Source organism: Calidris pugnax, unplaced genomic scaffold (genome assembly GCF_001431845.1).
Source record: "Calidris pugnax isolate Ruff unplaced genomic scaffold, ASM143184v1 scaffold709, whole genome shotgun sequence".
NCBI classification, from domain to species: Eukaryota; Metazoa; Chordata; class Aves; order Charadriiformes; family Scolopacidae; genus Calidris; species Calidris pugnax.
The window spans coordinates 6,363-30,377 of record NW_015091437.1 but is presented as its reverse complement, the minus strand read 5'-3'; the positions used below and the strand labels follow the sequence as shown (position 1 = coordinate 30,377).

The window sequence follows — 24,015 nt, the reverse complement described above, 5'->3', positions numbered from 1 at the left end:
AAACCAGCTCCCTGACCCCCAGACAATCCGCTTTCCTCGCAGGACTCACTCCGCTCTCCCTGAGTGCAGCAGAAATGCTGAGACCTTCTGACATCCAAGAACACTCTCCAGGTGAGATGGGGGGAGCTGTGAACAACCCCAAACCTCTGACACTGCCTTCTGCCACCTCAGTTCCTTTTCACCAGGAGTGCAATTGCTTCTGCATTAGAGGGAAATTCATCCAACAAAGTCAGCCCCCAGGACTGGCCCCTACCCTCACTGTTCCCATGAGCCCACTGCTGCAGAGCAGCACTGACTCCTCAGCCAGTGCCAACCAGAGCTCATGCAATGGTGCTGAGGAAGATCTCCTGGAAAAAGAAAAGGGGGTGTGAGCAGGAGGGAAAGAGTCTGTGGGAAATGGTTTTGATTTTAGTTGGATACATCTTCACTCACTAACCATATTTTCTCTTCTTGAACAGCCCCCCAAGCCCAGAGTCAGCACATGTCCAACAGCAGCTCCATCACCCAGTTCCTCCTCCTGGCATTTGCAGACACACGGGAGCTGCAGCTCATGCACTTCTGGCTCTTCCTGGGCATCTACCTGGCTGCCCTCCTGGGCAATGGACTCATCATCACTGCCATCTCCTGTGACCACCGCCTCCACACCCCCATGTACTTCTTCCTCCTCAGCCTTGCCATTCTTGACCTGGGCTCCATCTCCACCACTCTCCCCAAAGCCATGGCCAATACCCTGTGGGACACCAGGTCTATTTCCTATTGGGGATGCGCCGCACAAGTCTTTCTGGTTTTCTTCTTCCTTGGAGCAGATTTTTTTCTTCTGACAGTCATGTCCTACGACCGCTACATTGCCATCTGCAAACCCCTGCACTACGGGACCCTGATGGGCAGTAGAGCTTGTGTCCACATGGCAGCAGCTGCCTGGGGCACTGGGTTTCTCCATGCTCTGCTTCACACGGCCAATACATTTTCCCTACCCCTCTGCCAGGGCAATGCTGTGGACCAGTTCTTCTGTGAAATCCCCCAGATCCTCAAGCTCTCCTGCTCTGACTCCTACCTCAGGGAAGCTGGGCTTATTGTGGCCAGTGCCTGTTTACTATTTGTTTGCTTTGTTTTCATTGTGGTGTCCTATGTGCAGATCTTCAGGGCTGTGCTGAGGATCCCCTCTGAGCAGGGACGGCACAAAGCCTTTTCCACATGTGTCCCTCACCTGCTTGTGGTCTCCATATATGTCAGCACTGCCATGTTTGCTTACCTGAAGCCTTCCTCCTTTTCCTCCTCATCCCTGGACCTGGTGGTGGCAGTTCTGTACTCTCTTGTTCCTCCGGCAGTGAACCCCCTCATCTACACCATGAGGAACCAGGATGTCAAGGATGCCATAAGGAGTGTGATTTCCTGGATATATTTCAAGAGCAACAAATTTTCCACCTCTCTTAAAAAATGACTACTACAGAGTGATGCCATCTGCTTTTGGTTGGTTGGTTGGTTTGTTTATGTTTTTTTCAGTAATTTTTTTTATCCTTATTGCCATTATTATCATTCAGGGTTATTATGTGCCAACAAAAAATTTTGCATTTGCATCACTACACCAGAGACATGTACTTACTTTGTGTCACCTGGTTCTCATATAAAAGTGTTTTTCTCTATGCTCTCCTGCACATGACCAATACATTTTCCCTACCCCTCTGCCAGGGAGATGTCCTGGACCAGTTTTTCTGTGAAATCCCCCAGATCCTCAAGCTCTCCTGCTCAGATTCCTACCTCAGGGATATTTGATTTCTTGTGGTCACTGCCTCTTTAGGCTTTGGTTGTTTTGTTTTGTTTTGTGTTCATTGTGGTGTCCTATGTGCAGATCTTCAGGGCCGTGCTGAGGATCCCCTCTGAGCAGGGACGATACAAAGCCTTTTCCACCTGCCTCCCTCACCTGCCATGGTCTCCCTATTTATCAGCACTGGAATACTTTCCAACCTGAAGCCCCCCTCTGTCTGCTCCCTGTCCCTGGATCTGGTGGTGACTGTTCTGTACTCAGTGGTACCTCAAACAGTGAATGCCCTCATCTACATCATAAGGAACCAGGAGCTCAAGGATGCCATTAGGAGACTGATTTCATGGACATTTTTGAAGAGTGATAAATGTGTCACCTTTCTCCACAAATAACTCCCACGCTATCCCATTTCTTTTCTTTTTCAATTTTTTTATTTTTTAACCGTTATACTTTTCAATTATTGCTGCTGTTCCTCTTGTTCATATTTATTGTGTTTCTACACAAGCATTTGCATTTGCATCACTGCACCTGAGACATGACACCTTGTGTCACCCACAAGGATGCCATTAGGAGACTGATTTCATGGACATTTTTGAAGAGTGATAAATGTGTCACCTTTCTCCACAAATAACTCCCACGCTATCCCATTTCTTTTCTTTTTCAATTTTTTTATTTTTTAACCGTTATACTTTTCAATTATTGCTGCTGTTCCTCTTGTTCATATTTATTGTGTTTCTACACAAGCATTTGCATTTGCATCACTGCACCTGAGACATGACACCTTGTGTCACCCAGTTTCCTTATAAAAGTGTGTTTAACAGTGGCTCAGAGCTGACCTCTTTCATAGCATCTGTGCAATAAAATGGGATCTCCCAGTGCCGTGCTTTCGTACCGTAACTTTCTCCAAACAGACCTGAGTACTGCAGCCCTGAAGTTCCTCTTCCTCTGTGTGTTCAGGAATAAGAAGCTCTGACATTTTAGAGACATAGGACTGTATTTAGGGGTCATCAGTTCCTGTTTGGTGACAGGTAAGATGGTGTGTGGAACTGACAAATGTACCCAGGGCTTTCACACTAAGGACACCCATCATCTGGGAGGGGAATCTGGAGTGGCTGGAGAGCCTGGTGGTTCTCCTGGCTCAACATGTTCCATGTGTTGTGTTGGGGTGGAAGAGGTTGGCAATGGCGGGCTTTGGGGCCTGGAGTACAGGGCAAGTGCAGACCTCCTCTGGGCACCCTCTAGTTCCTCCCCACCTGACTGCAGCAGGAATTCCCACAGAGGGACACACACCTCCAGGGGAGGCTACACCGTGGCTCACTGGTGCGAGGGATGTGGGGGGATGAAAACTCAAGATGCCTGGTTGTCCGTGCTCCTCCTAATAAATCCACCTTTGCAGCTGGCCAGGTTCACGGTGAGCATGAACCACTGGCTCATATGCTGTCCCTCATAGTGCCTAGGACATTCTCCTCAGGCTCACTGCTCCATAGGTCGCATTCCCTGATATACAGGAATTTTCTTCCCTCTGATGCAGGAATGGTCACTTGTCATAGAATCATAGACTCATAGAATCATATGGGGTTGGAAGGGACCTCTGGAGATCATGTAGTCCAATCCCCCTGCTGGAGTGGGTCTACCTAGAGCACTTTGCACAGGAACATGTCCAGGCGGGTTTTGAATGTCTCCAGAGAAGGAGACTCCACCACCTCTCTGGGCAGCCTGTTCCAGTGCTCTACCACTCTCACAGTAAAGAAGTTCCTCCTCACGTTTAGGTGGAACTTCTTATACTCAAGTTCGTGCCCATTTTCTCTTGTCCTCTCACCGAGCACTACTGAGAAAAGACTAGCCCCATCCTCCTTTAAGTATTTGTACGCATTAACTAGATCTCCCCTAAGCCTTCTCTTCTCAAGACTAAAAAGACCAAGTCCTTCAGCCTCTCCTAGTAGGAGAGATGCTCCAGGCCCTTAATCATCTTTGTGGCCCTTTGATGTACCCTGTCCAGCAGTTCCCTGTCCTTCTTGAACTGGGGAACCCAGAACTGGACACAATACTCTAGATGGGGCCTCACCAGGGCAGAGTAGAGGGGCAGGATGACATCCCTCGACCTGCTGGCCACACTCTTCTTGATGCACCCGAGGATGCCACTGGCCTTCTTGGCCACAAGGGCACATTGCTGGCTCATGGTCGTCTTGTTGTCCACAAGAACTCCCAGTTCTTTTTCCTCAGAGGTGCTCCCCAACCTGTCCTGGTGCAGGGGGTTATTTCACCCCAGGTGCAGCACCCTACACTTGCCCTTGTTAAATTTCATTAGGTTTCTCTGGGCCTCAGCCTCTCCTAGTAGGAGAGATGCTCCAGGCCCTTAATCATCTTTGTGGCCCTTTGATGTACCCTGTCCAGCAGTTCCCTGTCCTTCTTGAACTGGGGAACCCAGAACTGGACACAATACTCTAGATGGGGCCTCACCAGGGCAGAGTAGAGGGGCAGGATGACATCCCTCGACCTGCTGGCCACACTCTTCTTGATGCACCCGAGGATGCCACTGGCCTTCTTGGCCACAAGGGCACATTGCTGGCTCATGGTCGTCTTGTTGTCCACAAGAACTCCCAGTTCTTTTTCCTCAGAGGTGCTCCCCAACCTGTCCTGGTGCAGGGGGTTATTTCACCCCAGGTGCAGCACCCTACACTTGCCCTTGTTAAATTTCATTAGGTTTCTCTGGGCCTCTCTCCAGCCTGTCCAGGTCTCACTGGATGGTGGCAGAGTCTTCTGGGGTGTCAGCCACCCCTCCTAGTTTTGTGTCATCAGCAAACTTGCTGAGGGTACATTCCATCCCTTCATCCAGGTCATTGATGAATATATTGAAGAGGACCGGACCCAGTACTGACCCCTGGGGAACACCACTTGTCACAGACTTCCAGCTGGATTCTGTGCCCCTGATCACAACCCTCTGGGTTCTGTCTTTTAGCCAGTTTTCAATCCACTCAACTGTCCTTGTAAAACTTAAGAGATTTCTGTTTCATCCAATGGTACAGGTTAGGGATATACTTGGTGGAAAGCAACTCTGCAGAGAAAGACCTGGGAGTCCTGATGGACAACAAGTTCACCATACACCAACAATGTGCCCTTGTGGCCAAGAAGGCCAATGGTCTCCTGGGGTGCATTAAAAAGAGCATGGCCAGCAGGTCAAGGGAGATCACTTTCTTCCTCTGCTCTGCCCTGGTGAGGCCACATCTGTAGTACTGTGTCCAGGTCTGGGCACAGGTCCGGTTCATGAAGGACAGAAAACTATAGGAAAGAGTCCAACAGAGGCTACAAAGATGATCAGGGGACTGGAGCACCTCTTTGATGAGGAAAGGCTGAGACACCTGGGGCTGTTTAGCCTGGAAAAGAGAAGCCTGCAAGGGGATCTCATCAATGCTGATAAATATCTAAGGAGCAGGTGTCAAGAGGATGGGGCCAGACCCTTTTCAGTGGTGCCCAGTGACAGGAAAAAGGGGCAACAAATGCAAGCTGAGACATTGCATCTCAACGTGAGGGAAAACATTTTTACTTTGAGACCTGGGGCTGTTTAGCCTGGAAAAGAGAAGCCTGCAAGGGGATCTCATCAATGCTGATAAATATCTAAGGAGCAGGTGTCAAGAGGATGGGGCCAGACCCTTTTCAGTGGTGCCCAGTGACAGGAAAAAGGGGCAACAAATGCAAGCTGAGACATTGCATCTCAACGTGAGGGAAAACATTTTTACTTTGAGGCTGTCAGAGCATTGGAACAGGCTGCCCAGAGAGGGTGTGGAGTCTCCTTCTCCGGAGATATTCCAAAACCCCCTGAATGTATTTCTGTCCAGCCTGCTCTGGGTGACCCTGCTTTGGCAGGGAATTGGACTGGATGATCCTCAAAGGTCCCTTACAAACATTACAGTTCTGTGATTCTGTTGGCCCAATCTGGTCAGTTCTTAACGTTTGTGTGCTCCTTGTTTGTTGTGTGGGTGTCTATTTTTGTCAGTTAGGTTGATGGTTGGACAAGATGATCTTTAAGGTCCCTTCCAACCTAGAAGATTCTGTGATTCTGTAATTCTGTGAATGTGAACACCCTGGTGTCGCTGCAGGCAAGCTCCAGCAATGGGGTAAACTCACAGAAGAAGTGGTCAATGGCCTTGGGGCCACAGAACTGCAACTGGGATAAGAAGACCGTGACTACCACCACCAGCAGGGAACCCAACAGACAAGATGCAGCTGCTAGGTGGATAGAGACCTTCCAGGTCATGAAGCTTGCATAGAGCAAGGGCTGGCATATGGCCAGGTACTGGTCACAGGACATGGCTGCCAGCAGGTAACACTCGGTCGTGGCAAAGGAAGCAAAGAAGTAGAACTGAGCCATGCAGCCGTGCACAGAGATGGTGCCGTCCCCTGTCAAGATGCTGACCAGCAACCGAGGCAGGATGGTGGAGCTGTAGCAGGTCTCCAAGGAGGAGAGATTGTCCAGGAAGAAGTACATGGGGGGGTGCAGCTGCCGGTTTGCCACCACCAGCACAACGATGAGGATGTTCCCGACCACGGTGACTGAGTAGATCATAAGCAAGAGGAGAAAAAGCAGGTTCTGGTGGGCGGGGACATCACTTATTCCCAGCAGCACAAAATCTCTGGATGATGTCCTGTTGTCCCTTTCCCCTTCCTCCATGTTGTTTTCATTTCATTTCCTCAGTTTCCACAAAGAGGAACTATGAGAATGAAACACATTTCAGTGTTTAACTTCAACATTGTTTTGGGTAGGACATTTTTCTCTTTACATTAGCTTTATGCATTTCATTGCTCATAAAAACACCAAAAAATAGAAGTTCAAGGGATGGGCACATCACAGAGTGAGTAGTCACAGCTCCCTCAAACACTCACATGAAGAGGAAATGATTTCTATCCCACTGCTTCCCCACCACCCAAAAGGCCAATCTCTTCCATTGAGAAAGGGCAGATGAGGAATTACAGCCTCAAAGGAACAGGGGACTGTGCTCTGGGACCACCAGAAAGCACTCTGGAAAATCAGACTCTGGGTCAAAATGTAGCATAAAAACTGACAAGGAAGCAATGAAAAAACAGATAGGCAGTCAACCAAACCACAGCCACATGGGAGAGGTTGTGCAGGGAGGAGGGATGGGAGAGAGAAAGGAGACAACTCCAGACTCTCTTCAGCGCTGCCATGGGGAAAGGACACACCTAATTCCAGGAAATTCCATTTAAAGAGAGGGTGGTCCAGCACTGGAAGCAGGTTTCCCAGAGAGGTTACGGAGTCTCCATCCCTGAGGACATTCAAAACTGGACCAAACACGGTCCTGAGCCACCTGCTCCAGCTGACCCTGCTGTCAGGAGGGGAGGGTTGGACAGGATGACATCCTGAGGTGGTTTCCAAGCCCAGTTACTCTGTCCTTCTGTGAATGAAAGCTGCTGGGCAGAACCATTTGCTTCCCATGGCACAGTCAGCGGTGCTCTGGAGCTCCGTGACAGATTGGGACACTGAGAAGGACGTCTTCCCCAGGGTGTCTGGGGGAGAGGAGGGAGAGGATGAGGGTGAGGGGCACGGGCAATGCCAGGGACATGCCTCGGCGCAGGGCTGGAGAAAGCTCATGCCCGAGAAGCACAGCTCTCTGTAACAGCAGTGCCCTCCAAGTGTCTCACTCCCACCTCTTGGGCTGGCATCCATGTCTTCCAGCAGTGATAATCACAGGGAGAGTTTGCCCAAAGCGATAAAATTGATGGATTTCCCCAGCCCTCTCCACTGCATGGGAGTGAGATGGCTGAGAGCTGGAGGTCAAAACATACATGGACAAGATGCCGGGAGTGGTGAAAAAAGTAAACTCAAATATCAACAAAGAAGAAGAACAAAACAAGAGAGAGATGAAATAGCCCTGTGAAGGATGAAGGGACGGGCACAGGCAATGTGGCCCCACACAGCCTGCCCCAACGGTCCCCCCACCCAGCCAAGGTGGGAGAGTGTCCCTGGGCAGTCCCTGGGATCTCCCCGTGCGGTGCCAGGGGCTCAGAGGGGTCTGGGAGAAGGGAGGAGCTGGGGTGGGATGACAGGCAGGAAAGGACAAGGGTGAGACTCAGGACTCCATGCTCTCATCTCTTCTGCTCCAAGACCCAGCAGCCTGACTAATAACACTCAGCCTTCACTCACCCGCAGCACATCAGACACAACCCTGCAGTCCTCCTCATGGAGCAGAGACATCTGCTCTGATGGATCATGGCAATGAAGTCCCAGGTCAGGGTCTCACCTTCTGCCTCTTCCCTACCACATCCTTCACTTCTTGGACCTCACTGCAAGCCCTGAACCAGGGCTCATTCCTTGCTCTGCCCTTTCCCTCTTCTCCCAGCACATCCAAAGGTGAGTCTCCAGCAGCACCTGAAGAATCCCTGCTCTTGGAAGTGTCCCAGGGTTTATAGCAGGAAGGAGACTCTGAAGGTTCCTGCTGCAGCGTGTCCCTCCAGAGGATTTGCAGAGAGTAAAAACAACAGAACTGACTCCGTGGTGGGACGGAAGCTCTGAGGTAGTGGAGATTGCATCAGCAGCTCCAGGCAGTGCTGACCCCCCAGAAACATGATGTAAACTGAGGCCGGGCAACTGAACCAGGGACATCTCTGAATTGTGTGAGCAGGACTAGAAAAACCCCTGAAATCTCATGCACCTCAGCCTTCCACCCCTGTCCTGGGCTACTTGGTGCTTGGTGCAGACCCTCCCTGGGCCACATTGCCATGTCAGGACCAGCCAACGTTGTGTTCTTGTCTTGGTCACAAGAGCAGGGGACTAGGATGATCTGGCACTTTCTTCTCTTGGTTGCAGGGGCAGTGAGTTTGGACAAGCGGGGACTTTCTTGTCCCAGTCACAACTCCAGTGAGTTGGGCACTCTCTAACTGTACCTGGAACTCCTGTTACCAGGGAATCATCCCTGGAACTCCTGCTGCCTGGGTCGTAGCCCACTCTGGAAGGCACCACAATTATCTGACAACAGTGATGGAAGTTTTGTAGCTCAGACCCTGTAAGTGAGACCCTTTGAGCTCTGCTGGATGGCAGTGGGTTGTGACCAGCATCTCCCCTGAGCTGGGACATCTCTCAGGCACATGCTCCTTGAGGTTTAATGACCGCCTGCCGACAGAGGCGACAAAGGGCCAGAGGGAAGTCAAACTTCTCCAGGCTCAATTATCGCCTGCTGAGGAATGCCGATGCACAAGGAGTGTTTAAGCTCAAGAAGGGTGAAATTGTACCTACAGGCCAACCTCTTCCTTCCACCTCTGCAGGGCGAACTGTAATGACTCAGGACATGAGTGGTTTTCACAAGTCCTTCCAATATTCAGGCAAGGAAATCAGCTTTTGGACAGAGCTCTTGGTAACAACTCGCGCACGGTGGGAAGTTCCCTGCTCTGCCCATCTAATAGTAGTAGGTGCAACAAACAATGTGGATCCTACTTGCAAACTTTGGCTTGCCCATCTTGGCCATCAAGATAAAGTAGATCATCAAGATAGAGTAGAACATCTTGGGCAGAGTGAAGCCACCACCAACTACAGCCCATTAGATGTCTGCGACCTTCTCTGGGGAATTGCACTCCACCCGAAGCACCCCTGAGTTGAGTGTTTTGACCTTCCCACACCAGTTCAGGCCCCTGTTCCTTCCCACAGTGTCTAAAAAACAGCAAGATGTCTCTGATTGTTTCTAGATATCTCCTCTGCAAATGGATAACCCTGTTTCAGTAGTGTGTCTTCTTGGGGAAGATCTACAAACCCTTGTGCCTCTCTGTGTACTCCAGAACATTTAGGGGAGTGCAGGCAGCAGTAGTGAGGGTGAATGCCTTCCAGGCTCCAGGATTATACATGTACCTGAGCAGCAAAGGAACACTAGGGGAAATGTGGGTCCAGTGTGCACTGGCAAAATTCCATTTCAATGGAGAGATGCCACACAGAAGCCCAACAGTTGCTTAGAGATAGAAACATTTAAAGACAGTCTCTGGGTCAGACAGACATGTTTTCGGTCCCTGGAGGTGTGGGATGACTGCAGTCATTAATGTATGACCATGCTTATCAATGACAGAACACCCAAAGCATACCATGGGTCTGAGATAAATTTGACACTGCTTGTGCGTTTCACTGCTTCTGAAGAAACTCTCGTAGATTGAGTTTCTTCAGTGAGCCTTTGAGCTCCGTGTTCCTCATGCTGTAGATGAGGGGGTTCACTGCTGGAGACCATACGGAGTACAGAAAAGGAAATACCAGATCCAGAAATCGGAAGGAGATGGAAGGGGGCTTCAGGTAGGCAAACATTAAAGTGCTGATGAACAGGGAGACCACGGCCAGGTGAGGGAGGCACGTGGAAAAGGCTTTGTGCCGTCCCTGCTCCGAGGGGATCCTCAGCACGGCCCTGAAGATCTGCACATAAGAGTACACAATGGAAACAAAACAAGAAAAGATTAAAAATGAACTAATGACAATTAGCCCAACTTCATTGAGGTTAGAGCCTGAGCAGGAGAGTTTGAGGAGCAGAGGAATTTCACAGAAGAACTGGTCTATGCCATTGCCTTGGCAGAGGGGTATAGTAAACGTACTGGCCGTGTGCAGGAGAGCATTGAGAAATGCACTGCCCCAGGCAGCTGCTGCCATGTGGACACAAGCTCTGCTGCCCAGGAGGGTCCCGTAGTGCAGGGGTTTGCAGATGGCAACGTAGCGGTCATAGGACATGATGGTGAGAATGGAATATTCTGCTCCAATCAAGAAGACAAGTAGAAAGACCTGTGCAGCACATCCCCAGTAGGAGATGGCCCTGGTGTTCCAGAGGGAATTGGCCATGGCTTTGGGGAGAGTGGTGGAGATGGAGCCCAGGTCAAGGATGGAGAGGTTGAGGAGGAAGAAGTACATGGGGGTGTGGAGGCGGTGGTCACAGGCGATGGCAGTGATGACGAGTCCATTGCCCAGGAGGGCAGCCAGGTAGATGCCCAGGAAGAGCCAGAAGTGCAAGAGCTGCAGCTCCCGTGTGTCTGCGAATGCCAGGAGGAGGAACTGGGTGATGGAGCTGCCATTAGGCATTTTGTCCTTATGGACTCACGGCCTGTTCAAGGAGCAAAAGACAGTGACAAGTGAGGACAGACTCATCTGAGCAAAAACCAAACACATTTCTTGTGGACTCTTCCCCCACCACACTTTCACCCTTTTTCCTGCTTGGCAGGACTTTTCTGCAGCTTCCTGGCTGGAGTTATGGTTTGTGCTAGGTGAGGGTGCTGTGAGGAGCAGGGCCTCTGCTTGTGGGTTTCCCAGGTGTTGATCATGCTCTAGTCCAGGATCTACCTAGGAGCAGTGGGGATGCAGTTGCCAGATCTGATAATCAGAATTTCTCAGACAAAATCCCTTTCAACATTGAAGGGCTTGTTAACAACTGCATTCCCAATAATAAAGGTGGTTGGTTGCAGAAAAGGGTCTAGACTTTTGTTGTTTGTTTTGGAGAGTCCTTCCTCGCCCTCTCCTTTCTTCTCAGGGGAATCTCCTCTGAAGTCAGAAATCCTGCTCATCACTGCTGCTCTCAAGCTGAGCTGCTCTGAGTCCTGAGAGGGAAAAGGATTTGCTGTGGCTTAATGCAGAGGAAGGCCAGCTGCTCTGTCCATTTTTCTGTTCCCAGCTGCCCTCTGCTTGCTCCTTCTTGAAGCAGAGGGGGACTGTGCTCCTGTGTTACCCTGAGAAGAAGTTAGACCCCGCTGAGAGCAGAGGGATCCACTGCAGGTGACCAAGTGTCTCACCCTGCCTCCAGGTGCCTGAACAATGTCTCAGTACCCGCTGCTTACCGAAGAGACTGTGTTCATTTCACCAGCCCAGCAGCATTTCCCTGCCTCCATCACGTTACACACAGACACTGTAGGAGAGATTTGCAGTCTGCAGGGCAGCCCACAGCTTTGAAGGACACCCCAAGGACTTAGGCAAGCGTCCTAAGGATGGCAGCTCAAGAAGTGAGATCATTCCCCACCTCCACTGACTGCATGGCCCAGAGCCCCACAGCTTAGAGGAAAGCTGGGACACCTGGTTCCCATGGGCACTTCTGCATGGGAAGATGGACAAGGTCAGGTCCTGACTCTGCAGCTGAATTTCCCACCCCCAGAGAGCGTGACAGGAACAATAAGAGCAGCACAGACAGGTGAAGAGACAGGAAGGATTACAGTCATGGTCCAGTTAAGAAAGACCAGCAGAGAGACAGCCAGGCACCGGGAAGGACTTCCCATTTCCCAGTTGTGTGCACCCCCACCCAGACAGCCATAGCCAACGGGAGGCAGAGGTTCCTCATGCCCTGGACCCCAGGGCTGTGAGGGCAGAGGCTCAGCTGAGTCGGAGAGAAGCAGTGAGGGGGTGGCTCAGGGGAAGCAATCTGCACTGCGGGAGATGGCAAGAGGTGCCCGTGTATCCCCAGAAATGGAGTTTCCGTTAAACGTTTCCTCTCACTCCATGCCCATGTCTCTGCTGCTTGCAGCTGTCTTTGCTGGGTGCTGCTTCTCCGTCCGCACCCCTGTGCCCTCCCGCTGCTCCCAGAGCCCATCCCAGCCACCATGTGCTCAGCTCTGCCCGGCAGGACACTGCCCAGGGGCATCTCTGTGCTTCAAAGCTCAGATGGGAAGTTCAGAGAAGCCCTGATGAGCTTGGAAAGGTGATGCTGGGGATCTGTAATCATGAGGGATTGATCTGATGCCCCCAGACTCATTCAGCTCTCAGTGAAACAGATTTTTCACCTCAGTGCCTTCTCCAAGCCAGTGAGACAAATTCCCATCCCTCACTCCCCACCCGGCCAACCAAGAGCAGAAAACTGAAAGCCTGGGCTCTGTCCCTTGCAGGTAAAGCCTCCCCTTTTTTTTCCCATTTGCAAGATTCCCCTCCAGAGATGTCTGGGCTGTGATCTGGAGCTGTGAGCATCCCTGGCCCACCCAGCACCTCTGGAAAAGCAGAAGGACCCTTCCCTGCCAGGGATCACTCCTTCCATCCACAGCTTCTGCCTGCAGCGCCTTGGGGAGCTCCCTGGGCAAGCTCAGAGCTGAGCCTGACAAGCGGCGGAGTCCCTGCCCCATCACAGCCCCCAGAGGTGTGGGGACCCTGCTCAGAAGAACAGCCCTGGGCATCCCTGGGAGCACAGCCAGCTTCACACCCCTGCAGGTGTTCCAGGGAGAAGGGAGTCATGATGCCCTCTTGTTCTGATGGTGTGGAAGTGAATCACCGACCTGGGCCAGGTTCTCCTCCTGCACACTGCTGAAGCTGTGAGAGTCCTCCTGAAAGACTCCTTACACTCTGAGGTGTTCCTCTGGCAACTGCATCTGCATTGCCCTCAGCTGGAGACTTAGCATGTTAAGGGCTGTGAAGATATCTCTCACATTGAATTCTAAGTTGTCTTCCCCCTTTCAAAAAGTTCTATCATCTCCTCATGGTGTCCGCAGGCAGTGCCACAAGCCCTGCTGTGACTGGTAGGGGAACTGCTCCTGGGCAGAGCTGTGTCTCTGCAGTGCCACCCAGTTACCATGAGCTCCCTCCTCCCCAGGAGCACAGCCCAGCTCAGGAGCAGAGGCTCCACTGAAGGGAATGCTTGAGATTCCCCTGGGCCTCCCCAGAAACCAACTTTGAGAAAGACTGAGGTAATCACTGAATTACTACCAATCGGCCAGTTCTGCAGAGGCGCTTCTTTCCAGCAGTGTAATTTCTCCTCTCAGAGTCAGTTGGGTATGAGAATGCTTGCTCCTTATTCCACCATTGGACAGGACACATGGACAGGGGAGACTCCATGTTTAGGAAAGGGATTCAGCGGAGTCAATCGAGGCATCTCATCCTGGTGTTGTAGTCCTGGGGCTAGAAGGGGAGTCAGGTCCATCCCATGCACCCCAGAAAGCCACAGGAGGTGAGATTCATCTTGCCTCAGTTCAGGAGTGCACAAAACAGGCGCCTGCAGTGAGCTGCTTGTCTTAGCCTCTGTGCTCATTGATGGAGATGGAGAGCTGGAGTTCACACACAAAGGCCTGGAGACCTTTGAGGTGCCAGAGCTGCTAAAAAAGATGTGCCAGTCACTTCAAGCTCTCATGGAGTAATGCTGAGAGAGGACAACATCTGGATGCATCCTCTTGGGGCATGGGTCATAAATTCCTTTGGCCAACTGAATTAACATCAGATGTCCGTATTTAGGAGCTTAAAACCTGACTCCACTCATAGTTTTCATTGCAACCTGTTGTGCTGTCAGCTGTCCAAATGGAGTCATGTGCCATAAGGGGACCAAAGTCTCTCTCTTTTTGTTGTCTTCATCAGCTGCATTCACTACATCTCCAGTGGTTAGAAACTTGTCTCCTTTACATCTCTACATATCACAAAGCTCCTCCTTTGTGATACACCACCTTTCAGATACACAGATCACAGATACACAACTACAGGTTGGTGTAGTATCCTTTGTGATACTACACCAACCTGCAGTGTCATGTCCCTTCGAACAGCAAGCCAGCCGTCCACGGTGTCAAGCCGTAGAGAGCAGAGACCAGAGCTCTCAGGTCACTGGAGGATGGGCATGGAAGAAATCTTCCCAGTGTGAGCCTACAGAGGGTCAGCCAGAACTCTGTAGCTGATCACAAAGAGACAAAATTCTTCTGGGTCTCCTGGCAAAAGCATACTCCCAGTGGAGTCATGGAGGGCATTGGGGTCTGTGTAGAACCTGTTCTGGGATGGTTCACAAGGATCATGGGAGTGTGCAAAGCTCATGCTGGGATGTTCAGGAGAAAAGCTGAAGGCAGGGAGATGGAGGTATCAGGGTGAATCATAAAGGAGCAAGCATGGGAAAAGGGGGAGGAAGGGTGAGGAAAAGGAGCAGTCCAGTGCCAACAAGCCACTGGTTGGTACACTTGTCCGGCTGAGCGCTGCTCCCAGTTAGCCCGACTTGAGTGATGGAAGCAATGGTTTCCATTTCCAGTCATCACCACTACTAATTTTTGTGACAGGCAGAGATTAACTGCTAACAAGAAACCCAAGGGCAATCAAGAGAGACTTCCGGGCTTTGGGACAACTGGTGAAGGGGTCAGGAGCGCAAGTCATCTTCTCTTCTGTCATTCCAGTCCCAGGGATGGATGAGGGAATGAACAAGAAGAGCCAGCAGATCAATACTTAGCTCCAAAACTGGTGTCAGTGGCAGGACTTTGGTTTTTTTGATTATGGGATGGTTTACATGACACCTGGTCTACTGGACACAGATGGGGTACACTTGTCTCAAAGGGTGAAAAGGATCTTAACACGGGAGCTGGCAGGGATCATCAAAAAGGCTTTAAACTAGATTTGAAGGGGGAAGAGGATGTAACCAGAAGCAGAGACATGAGGGTCATTGATGGGCTAGAAACTACAGATGTGCCTGGGAATGGTCAGGTAGAATTTACGGCTTCTTCCAGAAAAAAGGCAGCAGGTCCAGCAGCCAAGCTGTAGTGCCTCTACACTAATGCAGGTAGGGTGGGCAACAAACAGGAGGAGCTGGAAGCCATTGCACAGCAGGAGAACTATGATGTTGTCAACATGACAGAGACGTGGAGGGATGACCCACATGTCTGGAGTGCTGCATTAGATAGCTACAAACTCTTCAGAAGGAACATTCAAGGAAGGAGACGAGGTGAAGTGGCCCTGTATGTTAGGGAGTGTTATGAATGTCAAGAACTTAATGATGGTGACAACAGAGTTGTGTCTTTATGAGTAAGAATCAGGGGGAGGGCCAGCAAGGCTGATACCACGGTGGGAGTCTGTTATAGGCCACCCATCTAGGATATAGAGGTAGATGAAATATCTCAAGATCACTAGTCCTTGTCCTTGTGAGAGACTTCAACCTACCTGGTATTAGCTGAGAACACAATACAGCTGAGAGGGAACAGTCTGGGAGGTTCCTGGAGTGTGTTGGGGAGAACTTCCTGACACAGCTGGTGAGGGAGCTGGCTACAGAAGAAGCCCTGCTGGAACTGCAGATTCTCCTACTGGAGGAGAAGACTGGGTTCTGAAACGAGCTGAGGAACCTGGAGGTGCACAAGTCCATGGGACGTGATGAGATTGATCTGCAGGTCCTGAGGGAACTGGTGGAGAAGTTGCCAAGCCACTATCCATCATGTTTGAGAACTCATGGCAGTCCGGTGAAGTTCCTGCTGACTGGCAAAGGGGAAACGTAACCCCTATTTTCAAAAAAGGGAAAATCGAAAGAAACAGGAAAGTGCAGGCCAGTCAATCTCACCTCTGTGCCTGGCAAAATCATGGCCAGATCTACTATGGATGGTCTGCATGGAAACTATGATAAGGCACATGGAAAATGAGGAGGTGATTGGTGAGAGCCAAGGTGGCTTCACTAGGGGCAAATTGTGCCTGATAAATGTGATGGCCTCCTATGATGGTGTTACAGCCATCAAGTGTTTGATGCTGTCCTGCATGACATCCTGGCCTCTAAATTGGAGAAACATGAGTTTGACGGGTGGACCACCTGGCGGACAAAAATCTTTCTAGATGGCTGCACTCAAAGAGTAGCGGTCAACAGGTCTATGTCCAAGTGGCAACCAGTGACGAGTGGCACTCCTCAGGGTTTGGTACTGGGACCAGTACTGTTCAACATCTTTGTGATAGACATGGGCAGTGGGATAGAGTGCACCCTCAGCAAGATTGCCAAGTACACCAAGCTCGGTGACATGGTCTACACACTGGAGGGAAGGGATGCCATCCAGAGGGACCTGGACAGGCTTGAGAGGTGGGCTTGTGCAAACCACATGAAATTCAACCAAGCCAAGTGCAGGGTCCTGCACCTGGGATGTGGCAATCCCAGGCACAAATACAGGTTGGGCGGAGAATGGATTGAGAGCAGACCTGAGGAGAAGGACTTGGGGGTGTTGGTGGATGAGAAGCTCAACATTAGCCGGCAGTGTGTACTGGCAGCCCAGAGAGCCAACCCCATCCTGGGCTGCATCAAGAGAAGTGTGGCCAGCAGGTCACAGGAGGTGATTCTGCCCCTCTACTCTGCACTCATGAGACCCCACCTGGAATACTGTGTCCAGTTTTGGAGTCCTCAACACAGGAAGGACGTGGATCTTTTGGAACAGGTCCAGTGGAGGGCCACAAAGATGATCAGAGGGATGGAGAACCTCTCCTGTGAAGACAGGCTGAGAGAGCTGGGGTTGTTCAGCCTGGAGAAGAGAAGGCTCTGGGGAGACCTCATAGCAGCCTTCCAGTATGTGAAGGGAGCCTACAGGAGAGCCGGAGAGGGACTCTTTGTCAGGAAGTGTAGTGACAGGACGAGGGGTAATGGTTTTAAATTGAAAGAGGTGAGATGTAGATTAGATACCAGAAAGAAATTCTTTGCTGTGAGGGTGGTGAGGCACTGGCCCAGGTTGCCCAGAGAAGCTGTGGCTGCCCCATCCGTGGAGAGCTTCAAGGCCAGGCTGGATGGGGCTTTGAGCAACCTGGTCTGGTGGGAGGTGTCCCTGCCTTGGGCAGGGGGGTTGGAACTCGATGATATCTAAGGTCCCTCCCAACTCTAACCACTCTATGATTCTAAGTGTAGAGGAACAGATGACATCAAGCTGGACTTATGCAAAACATTTGACTCCTTACCACACTATATCCTGGTCTCAAAATTGAATAGTCATAGATTTGATGGATGGACCACTTGGTGCATTAGGAAAAGGCTAGATGGCTGCACTCAAAGGGTTGCATTTAGTGGCTCAATGTCCAAGTGGAAGCCAGTGAGGAGTGGTGTTCCTTTGGGGTCGGTACTGGGACCAGTGCTGTTTAACGTCTTTGTCAGAGACATGGACAGTGGGATCAAGCGTACCCTCAGCAAGTTTGCCGATGACACCAAGATGTGTGGTGCCGTCAACACCAGAGGGACCATCCAGAGGGACCTGGACAGGCTTGAGAGGTGGGCCCATGTGAACCTCATGAAGTTCAACCAAGCCAAGTGCAGGGTACTGCACCTGTGCGGTGCCATGTGCACATGGCAACCCCTGGCACAAATACAGGTTGGGTGGAAAATGGCTGGAGATCAGCCCTGAGGAGAAGGGAGAGTTGGTAGGTGAGAAGCTTGACATGAGCCAGCAGTGCGCACTGGCAGCCCAGAAACCCAACTGCATCCTGGGCTGCATCAAAAGAAGCGTGGTCAGCTGGGTGAGGGAGGAGATGCATAGAATCATAGAATGGTTAGAGTTGGAAGGGACCTTAAAGATCAAGGCCGGGCTCCTTCCCCGCCTACTTGTTTTTTGGCACACGGGAACAGCCTGCTCCTGTGCCTTTAAGACTTCTTTCTTGAAGTATGTCCATCCTTCCTGGACTCCTATATCCTTCAGGACACCCTCCCAAAGGATTTTGTCTAGCAGTCTTCCAAACAAGTCAAAGCTTGCCCTCCGGAAGTCTAAGATGGCAGTTTTAGTAACCCCTCTCCTTGTTTCTCCAAGGATCAAGAACTCAATCATCTCATGGTCACTGTGCCCTAGATGGCCTCCAACCTTTACTCCCTCCACAAGTTCTTCCTGGTTCACAAGGAGCAGGTCCAAGAGGGCACTTTCCCTGGTCGGCCCACTTACCAGCTGCATGAGGAAGTTATCCTCCACACGCTCTAGGAACCTCCTGGATTGTTTCCTCTTTGCTGTGTTGTATTCCCAGGAGACACCTGGGAAGTTGAAGTCCCCCACAAGAACAAGGGCAGGTGATTGTGAGAGCTCTGCCAGTTGCTAATAAAATATGTCATCGATTTCTACATTCTGGTTTGGGGGTCTGTAATAAACTCCCACCATGACATCCACCTTGTTGGCCTTGCCCTTGATGCTAACCCATAAACACTCTACACTGTCATTCCCATTGTTAATTTCTAGGCATTCAAATGTGTCTCTAACATAGAGGGGCACCCCACCGCCTCTCCTTCCTTGTCTATCCCTTCTCAAGAGTTGGTACCCATCGATTGCAGTGCTCCAGTTGTGCGAGTCTTCCCACCACAGTTCTTTAATGGCAACTATATGGTAGTTTTCCTGCTGTAGGATGGCCTCCAGCTCCTCCTGTTTGTTGCCCATACTGCGTGCATTTGTGTAGATGCACTTGAGCTGGGCTCCCGATTTCACCCTCATCCTTGGCCCTTTTCCCCCAGGTTCATTGCCATTGGGCCTGGTTTTATCCCCTTCCCCCCTTCACTTCTAGTTTAAAGTTCTGTCCATGAGCTTTGTTAACTCCTGGCCTAGTACCCCTTTCCCCTTTCGGGATAGGGTTTTCCCATTGTTCACCAGCAGAACTTTCTGAGGTTCTATCCCTTTTCACAAATGAAATGACAGAGTGGTTTTTAGAGTCCTCACTAATCCAGCATCCTTCAAGCCCTGGCACGCTACCCTTGGGTTTAATCCTGACAGGCCCAGTTAGCTCCCCTTCCCCATTCACTTCTAGTTTTAAAGCCCTGTCAATGAGTCCTGCTAATTCCTGCCCCAAAATTCTCTTCCCCCTCTCGGACAGGCGCATCCCACCTGCCACCAGCAGGCCAGGTGTCTCATATGGCTGCCTATGCTCAAAAACCCAAAGCCCTGCCGATAGCACCAGTCCCGGAGCCACACAACCTGTTGTCTATTCATATTCTTTTCTTTATTCATGGTTGTCACTGAAGGGATAGAGGAGAACACAGCTTGCCTTCCTGACCCCTTAAGCAATTCTACAATATTATGGACCAGCAGCATGGAATCCCCACGAGGTGGTTTCTGGAGCAAGAGACCTCATTTATAACTAAAATAGGAGAGTTAGATTACAAGCCGTTTCTTGAAATTTTACCGAACCAGACCACTGAGGCTTTTGACTTTCTTGCAGACCAATCTGCTCAGGTGAGCAGTGCAATTTTCCAACACCTGGATTATTTGCCAGCAGAAGAAGGGGGAGTCGGTGGAAAATGAACGAACCCAAATGTTGTTTCCAAACCAACGATGACGGGAAGGTAGTAAAACAGAGAACAAAAGGAATGAGAAAACCAGCTCATGTGCCAGTTCAAACCTGGAAAGGCTGGGAATTAGACGTGTTCTCGTGGCTGCCTGGTGGACCATGGATTAAACACATGGTGTTTTTCTCTCTTTGTGATTTTTGTACCATGTAGGAGACCTTGTTTTACGCAGCTCATTCAGCACAGAGTCAGAAGGATGCAAGTCAAAGCTGTGCCCAGTGACCCAGAATTAGCTACAAGGGGACCAAAGATGATGTCTCTGAAAATAGTTCCAAAACCAAAAGCAAGTCAAGAAGAAAAGATCCAATTAATGGTGACTAAACTGTGTAAAGACAAATATTGACATAAAAAGAGGAGGGACTGATAAGAGCAGGTTTTTTTTAGTGAAGCAGATGCCTGGAAACCACAGATCTCACCCAAAGCACCCAAGAGGTTCCTGTTTCTAGCCTGGTTTCACAGAATCTCGGTGGTTGGAAGGGACCTCTGAGATCATCGAGTCCAACCACATGAGGGTGAGAGTGTCTTCCCAAACCCCTGGAGGGACAGACCCTTAAGGGAGCGTCCCCACCGCCGGGGAGATCCTGGCCTGCAGCCGCTGCCCTGCAGGAGAGCTCCAAGGGCTCTGGGGCTGCCCCCTCTTCCTGGAGGGAGAGAACTGCCCTCGAGTCCTATTCCCATGGGCACCCAGTCCCTCGCTCCCCACTCCAGACAGTGTTTGGGCTGCGTCGCCAGCCCCTGTCGGCCTCGATGGTGGCAGCGGAGCCCTCGGGGGGCGAAGGCGCGGCCCCGGCGGGGCCCTCCCCGGGCGCTGGCCGGGTCCCGGTGCCGTGAGGGCTCGGGCTGGGCTGGGCAGCGCTGGGGCATGTGCTGAGCTTGGGCTGCAGAGTCCCCGAGAAGAGCCGGGGCCGGGGGAGCCGGCTCTGTCCCCAGGGGCACTCGCTCCTCTCCCCCCCGGGTCTCCCCCCGGCTCCTGCCAAAGGGGCTGAAACAGGGGAAGGCAGGAATGGGGGTGTCCGACACCGAGAGCTGGCTCTGTGCTTCTCCTCCTGCTTCAGAGCCAGAGCAGAGCTGGGAAAGGAAGGGGGGGAGAGCAGGAGAGCATTCCTGGGATGCTGATGGGAGCTGGGAGAGACCAAGGTGCGAGGATGTGGCCAAAGGGAACGCTCTCCTGCGGGAGCAGCTCCAGAGAGCGAAGGAGGGGACTTGGGCCCTTACAGGAGATGTTGGAAAAGTGAGGGTGGATGGGATGAGGGCGCGGGAGGAGCTGGAAGGGAAGGAGAGAGAACGGGGCCGGGAATGTGAGGTGAGGAGGGGCTGGGGGAATGTCAGAGGTGATGCCCGTGTGGCACGAGAATGCGTTTTATTTCTGGCCTAGAGACCTTGGTGTGAGAAGGTTCTGGCTTTGTTGAGGGTGCGCTTGGTTTGAGAAGAAGAGAGGAATTGTCACTGACAGAATGGTATAAGAGAAAAGCAGCAATATATTTATTGATATAAAACAATGATTTAACACAGGTGATATTAGATGAGACAGCTTTAACATGATTTGATTGACACCACAGACATCCTGTAAGGTCTCTGCCACACTCTTGAATCCTTAACTTCGTGTAGGTGTCCTTGTAGAAGGTAGAGAATCTCTGTGGTTGAGAATGGCAGCTCCTCACAGTCTGGCTGGGGGAATGTCAGAGGTGATGCCCGTGTGGCACGAGAATGCGTTTTATTTCTGGCCTAGAGACCTTGGTGTGAGAAGGTTCTGGCTTTGTTGAGGGTGCGCTTGGTTTGAGAAGAAGAGAGGAATTGTCACTGACAGAATGGTATAAGAGAAAAGCAGCAATATATTTATTGATATAAAACAATGATTTAACACAGGTGATATTAGATGAGACAGCTTTAACATGATTTGATTGACACCACAGACATCCTGTAAGGTCTCTGCCACACTCTTGAATCCTTAACTTCGTGTAGGTGTCCTTGTAGAAGGTAGAGAATCTCTGTGGTTGAGAATGGCAGCTCCTCACAGTCTGGTCCTGTCCTTTTCTGGGGCTGTGTGTGTTAGAGACAGGATTTAAAAAAAAGCAGTCAGCCATCCTCACTCACCAGGGAAGACCCCTGCCCAGGTCTCTGCCTGACTCCTGACTCCTTAACTTTTGTCTGTGTCCCTGTAGAAGGCAGAGAATCTCTGTTGCTGTTCCTGAAGATGAGAGTCCCCATGGTCTTGTCCTTTCCTTGTCTGGCCTTCTGCCATAAAAAGCAGGAGAATATCACCAAACTAAAGCATCAGAGACCATCAGTGGCCATTGACACCTCTGCCCAGGTCTGTGCCAACCTCTTGAATCCTTATCTTTGTGTCCGTGTCCTTGTAGAAGGTAGAGAATCTTTGTGGTTGGGGATGGGAGTTTCTCATGGTCTGATCGTGTCCTTTTCTGGGCTTCTGGCTGTTAGAGACAGGATAACAAACAAGAGCTCAGCCACCCTCACTCACCATGGACAACCCTGCCCAGGTTTCTGCCATCCTCTTGAATCCTTATCTTTGTGTCTGTGTCCTTGTAGAAGGTAGAGAATCTCTGGCTGCCTGGCTGTGGATGGGAATGTGCCATCATCTGCTCCTCTCCTTTTCGGGGCCTTTGGCTGTAGGAGAGAGGATAAAAAAAAATGAGGCATCCACCCTGACTCACCACGGGCAACCCCTGTCCAGGTGTCTGCCAGGGTCTTGAATCCTCATCTCTGTGTCCGTGTCTTTGTAGAAGGTAGAGAATCTCTGGGTGGTTGAGTTCCTACTGGGGAGGACAGCAGCTGTTAGAGACAGGATAACAAACAAGAGCTCAGCCACCCTCACTCACCATGGACAACCCTGCCCAGGTTTCTGCCATCCTCTTGAATCCTTATCTTTGTGTCTGTGTCCTTGTAGAAGGTAGAGAATCTCTGGCTGCCTGGCTGTGGATGGGAATGTGCCATCATCTGCTCCTCTCCTTTTCGGGGCCTTTGGCTGTAGGAGAGAGGATAAAAAAAAATGAGGCATCCACCCTGACTCACCACGGGCAACCCCTGTCCAGGTGTCTGCCAGGGTCTTGAATCCTCATCTCTGTGTCCGTGTCTTTGTAGAAGGTAGAGAATCTCTGGGTGGTTGAGTTCCTACTGGGGAGGACAGCAGGTCCTGTCCCTTTCCTGGCCTGCTCTTGTAGAAGACAGGATAAGAAACAAGAGGTCAGCCATCTTCCCTCACCAGGGACAACCCCTGCCCAGGTCTGTGCCACACTCCTGAATCCTTAACTTTTGTCTGTGTCCTTGCAGAAGGTAGAGAATCTCTGGCTGTGTGCTTGAAGATGAGGATCCGCCATGGTCTTGTCGTTGCCCTGTCTGGGCCTGCTGCCATTACAGGTAGGATAATAGCAACAAAGAAAGGCAGCAGAAACCATCTGTCCCCGTGGACAATCCCTGCCCAGGTCTCTGCCGCACTCTTCAATCCTTATCTTCGTGTCCATGTACTTTTAGAAGGTAGAGAGTGTCTGACTGTCTGGCTGCTCGCCGGTCTGCTGGGCTCCGGGCTGTGACAGGTCACTGCCCGTACCTCCCCAGCACCCTTTGTGACATGGCCACCTCCAGCATTCTACTGCTGTGTGAGGGCCACAGCGTGTCCAGGGGTGATGGAGGGCCCAGGCCTTGCCTTCCTGTGGAAAATGGCTGCCAGGCTTCAGCCTTCTTAAAGAGAGTGGGATGGACAAAGGCCATAACTGAGTCCAATGGGACAAATATTGTTGAGAACTCAGTCTGTGTTGAGAGCAGGTTGAGAGCTCCTGTCTGTGTGGGGACACCCTCTTGATCGGGGAGTGTGGTCTCCTCATGGTCCCTCTCCTTTTGGCCTCTCGCCTGTCCCCTGGGCCTCATCCTGGCTTCCAGGGCCAGGGCAGAGCCAGGTGGAGCTCAGCATGAGGGCGCAGTCACAGAAGTCACAGCATCATTGAATCATTTAGGTTGTAAAAAGCCCTTAAGATCATCGAGTCCAACCACAGACCTAACACTGCCAGCTCCGCCACTAACCCATGTCCCTCAGCACCGAGTCCAACCACAGACCTAACACTGCCAGCTCCACCACTAACCCATGTCCCTCAGCACCACGTCCACCCGTCTTTTAAATACCACCAGGGATGATGACTCCACCACCTCCCTGGGCAGCCTGTTCCAATGCTTCATAACCATTTGTGTGAAGAAATAGTTCCTAATATCCATCCTAAATCTTCCCTGGTGCAACTTGGGGCCGTTCCCTCTTGTCCCGTTGCCTGTTCCTTGGGAGAAGAGACCAACCCCCCC

General features: G+C 51.2%; 3 protein-coding genes across 3 annotated transcripts; 1 reads left to right on the top strand and 2 right to left on the bottom strand.

The window, feature by feature from the left end:
• Positions 1 to 481: 481 nt before the first annotated feature.
• Positions 482 to 1,441, top strand: LOC106899670 (olfactory receptor 14A16-like). The gene has a single exon (XM_014961557.1). It carries the CDS (start codon positions 482 to 484, stop codon positions 1,439 to 1,441), a length of 960 nt encoding a protein of 319 aa, XP_014817043.1.
• Positions 1,442 to 2,900: 1,459 nt separating this feature from the next.
• LOC106899668 (olfactory receptor 5F1-like) lies at positions 2,901 to 6,431 on the bottom strand. Its single transcript, XM_014961556.1, has 2 exons — positions 5,844 to 6,431; positions 2,901 to 2,960 (listed from the first exon to the last, which is right to left on the bottom strand). Exons 1-2 carry the CDS (start codon positions 6,429 to 6,431, stop codon positions 2,901 to 2,903), a joined length of 648 nt encoding a protein of 215 aa, XP_014817042.1.
• Positions 6,432 to 9,881: 3,450 nt separating this feature from the next.
• LOC106899667 (olfactory receptor 14J1-like) lies at positions 9,882 to 10,817 on the bottom strand. Its single transcript, XM_014961555.1, has one exon. It carries the CDS (start codon positions 10,815 to 10,817, stop codon positions 9,882 to 9,884), a length of 936 nt encoding a protein of 311 aa, XP_014817041.1.
• Positions 10,818 to 24,015: the final 13,198 nt, after the last annotated feature.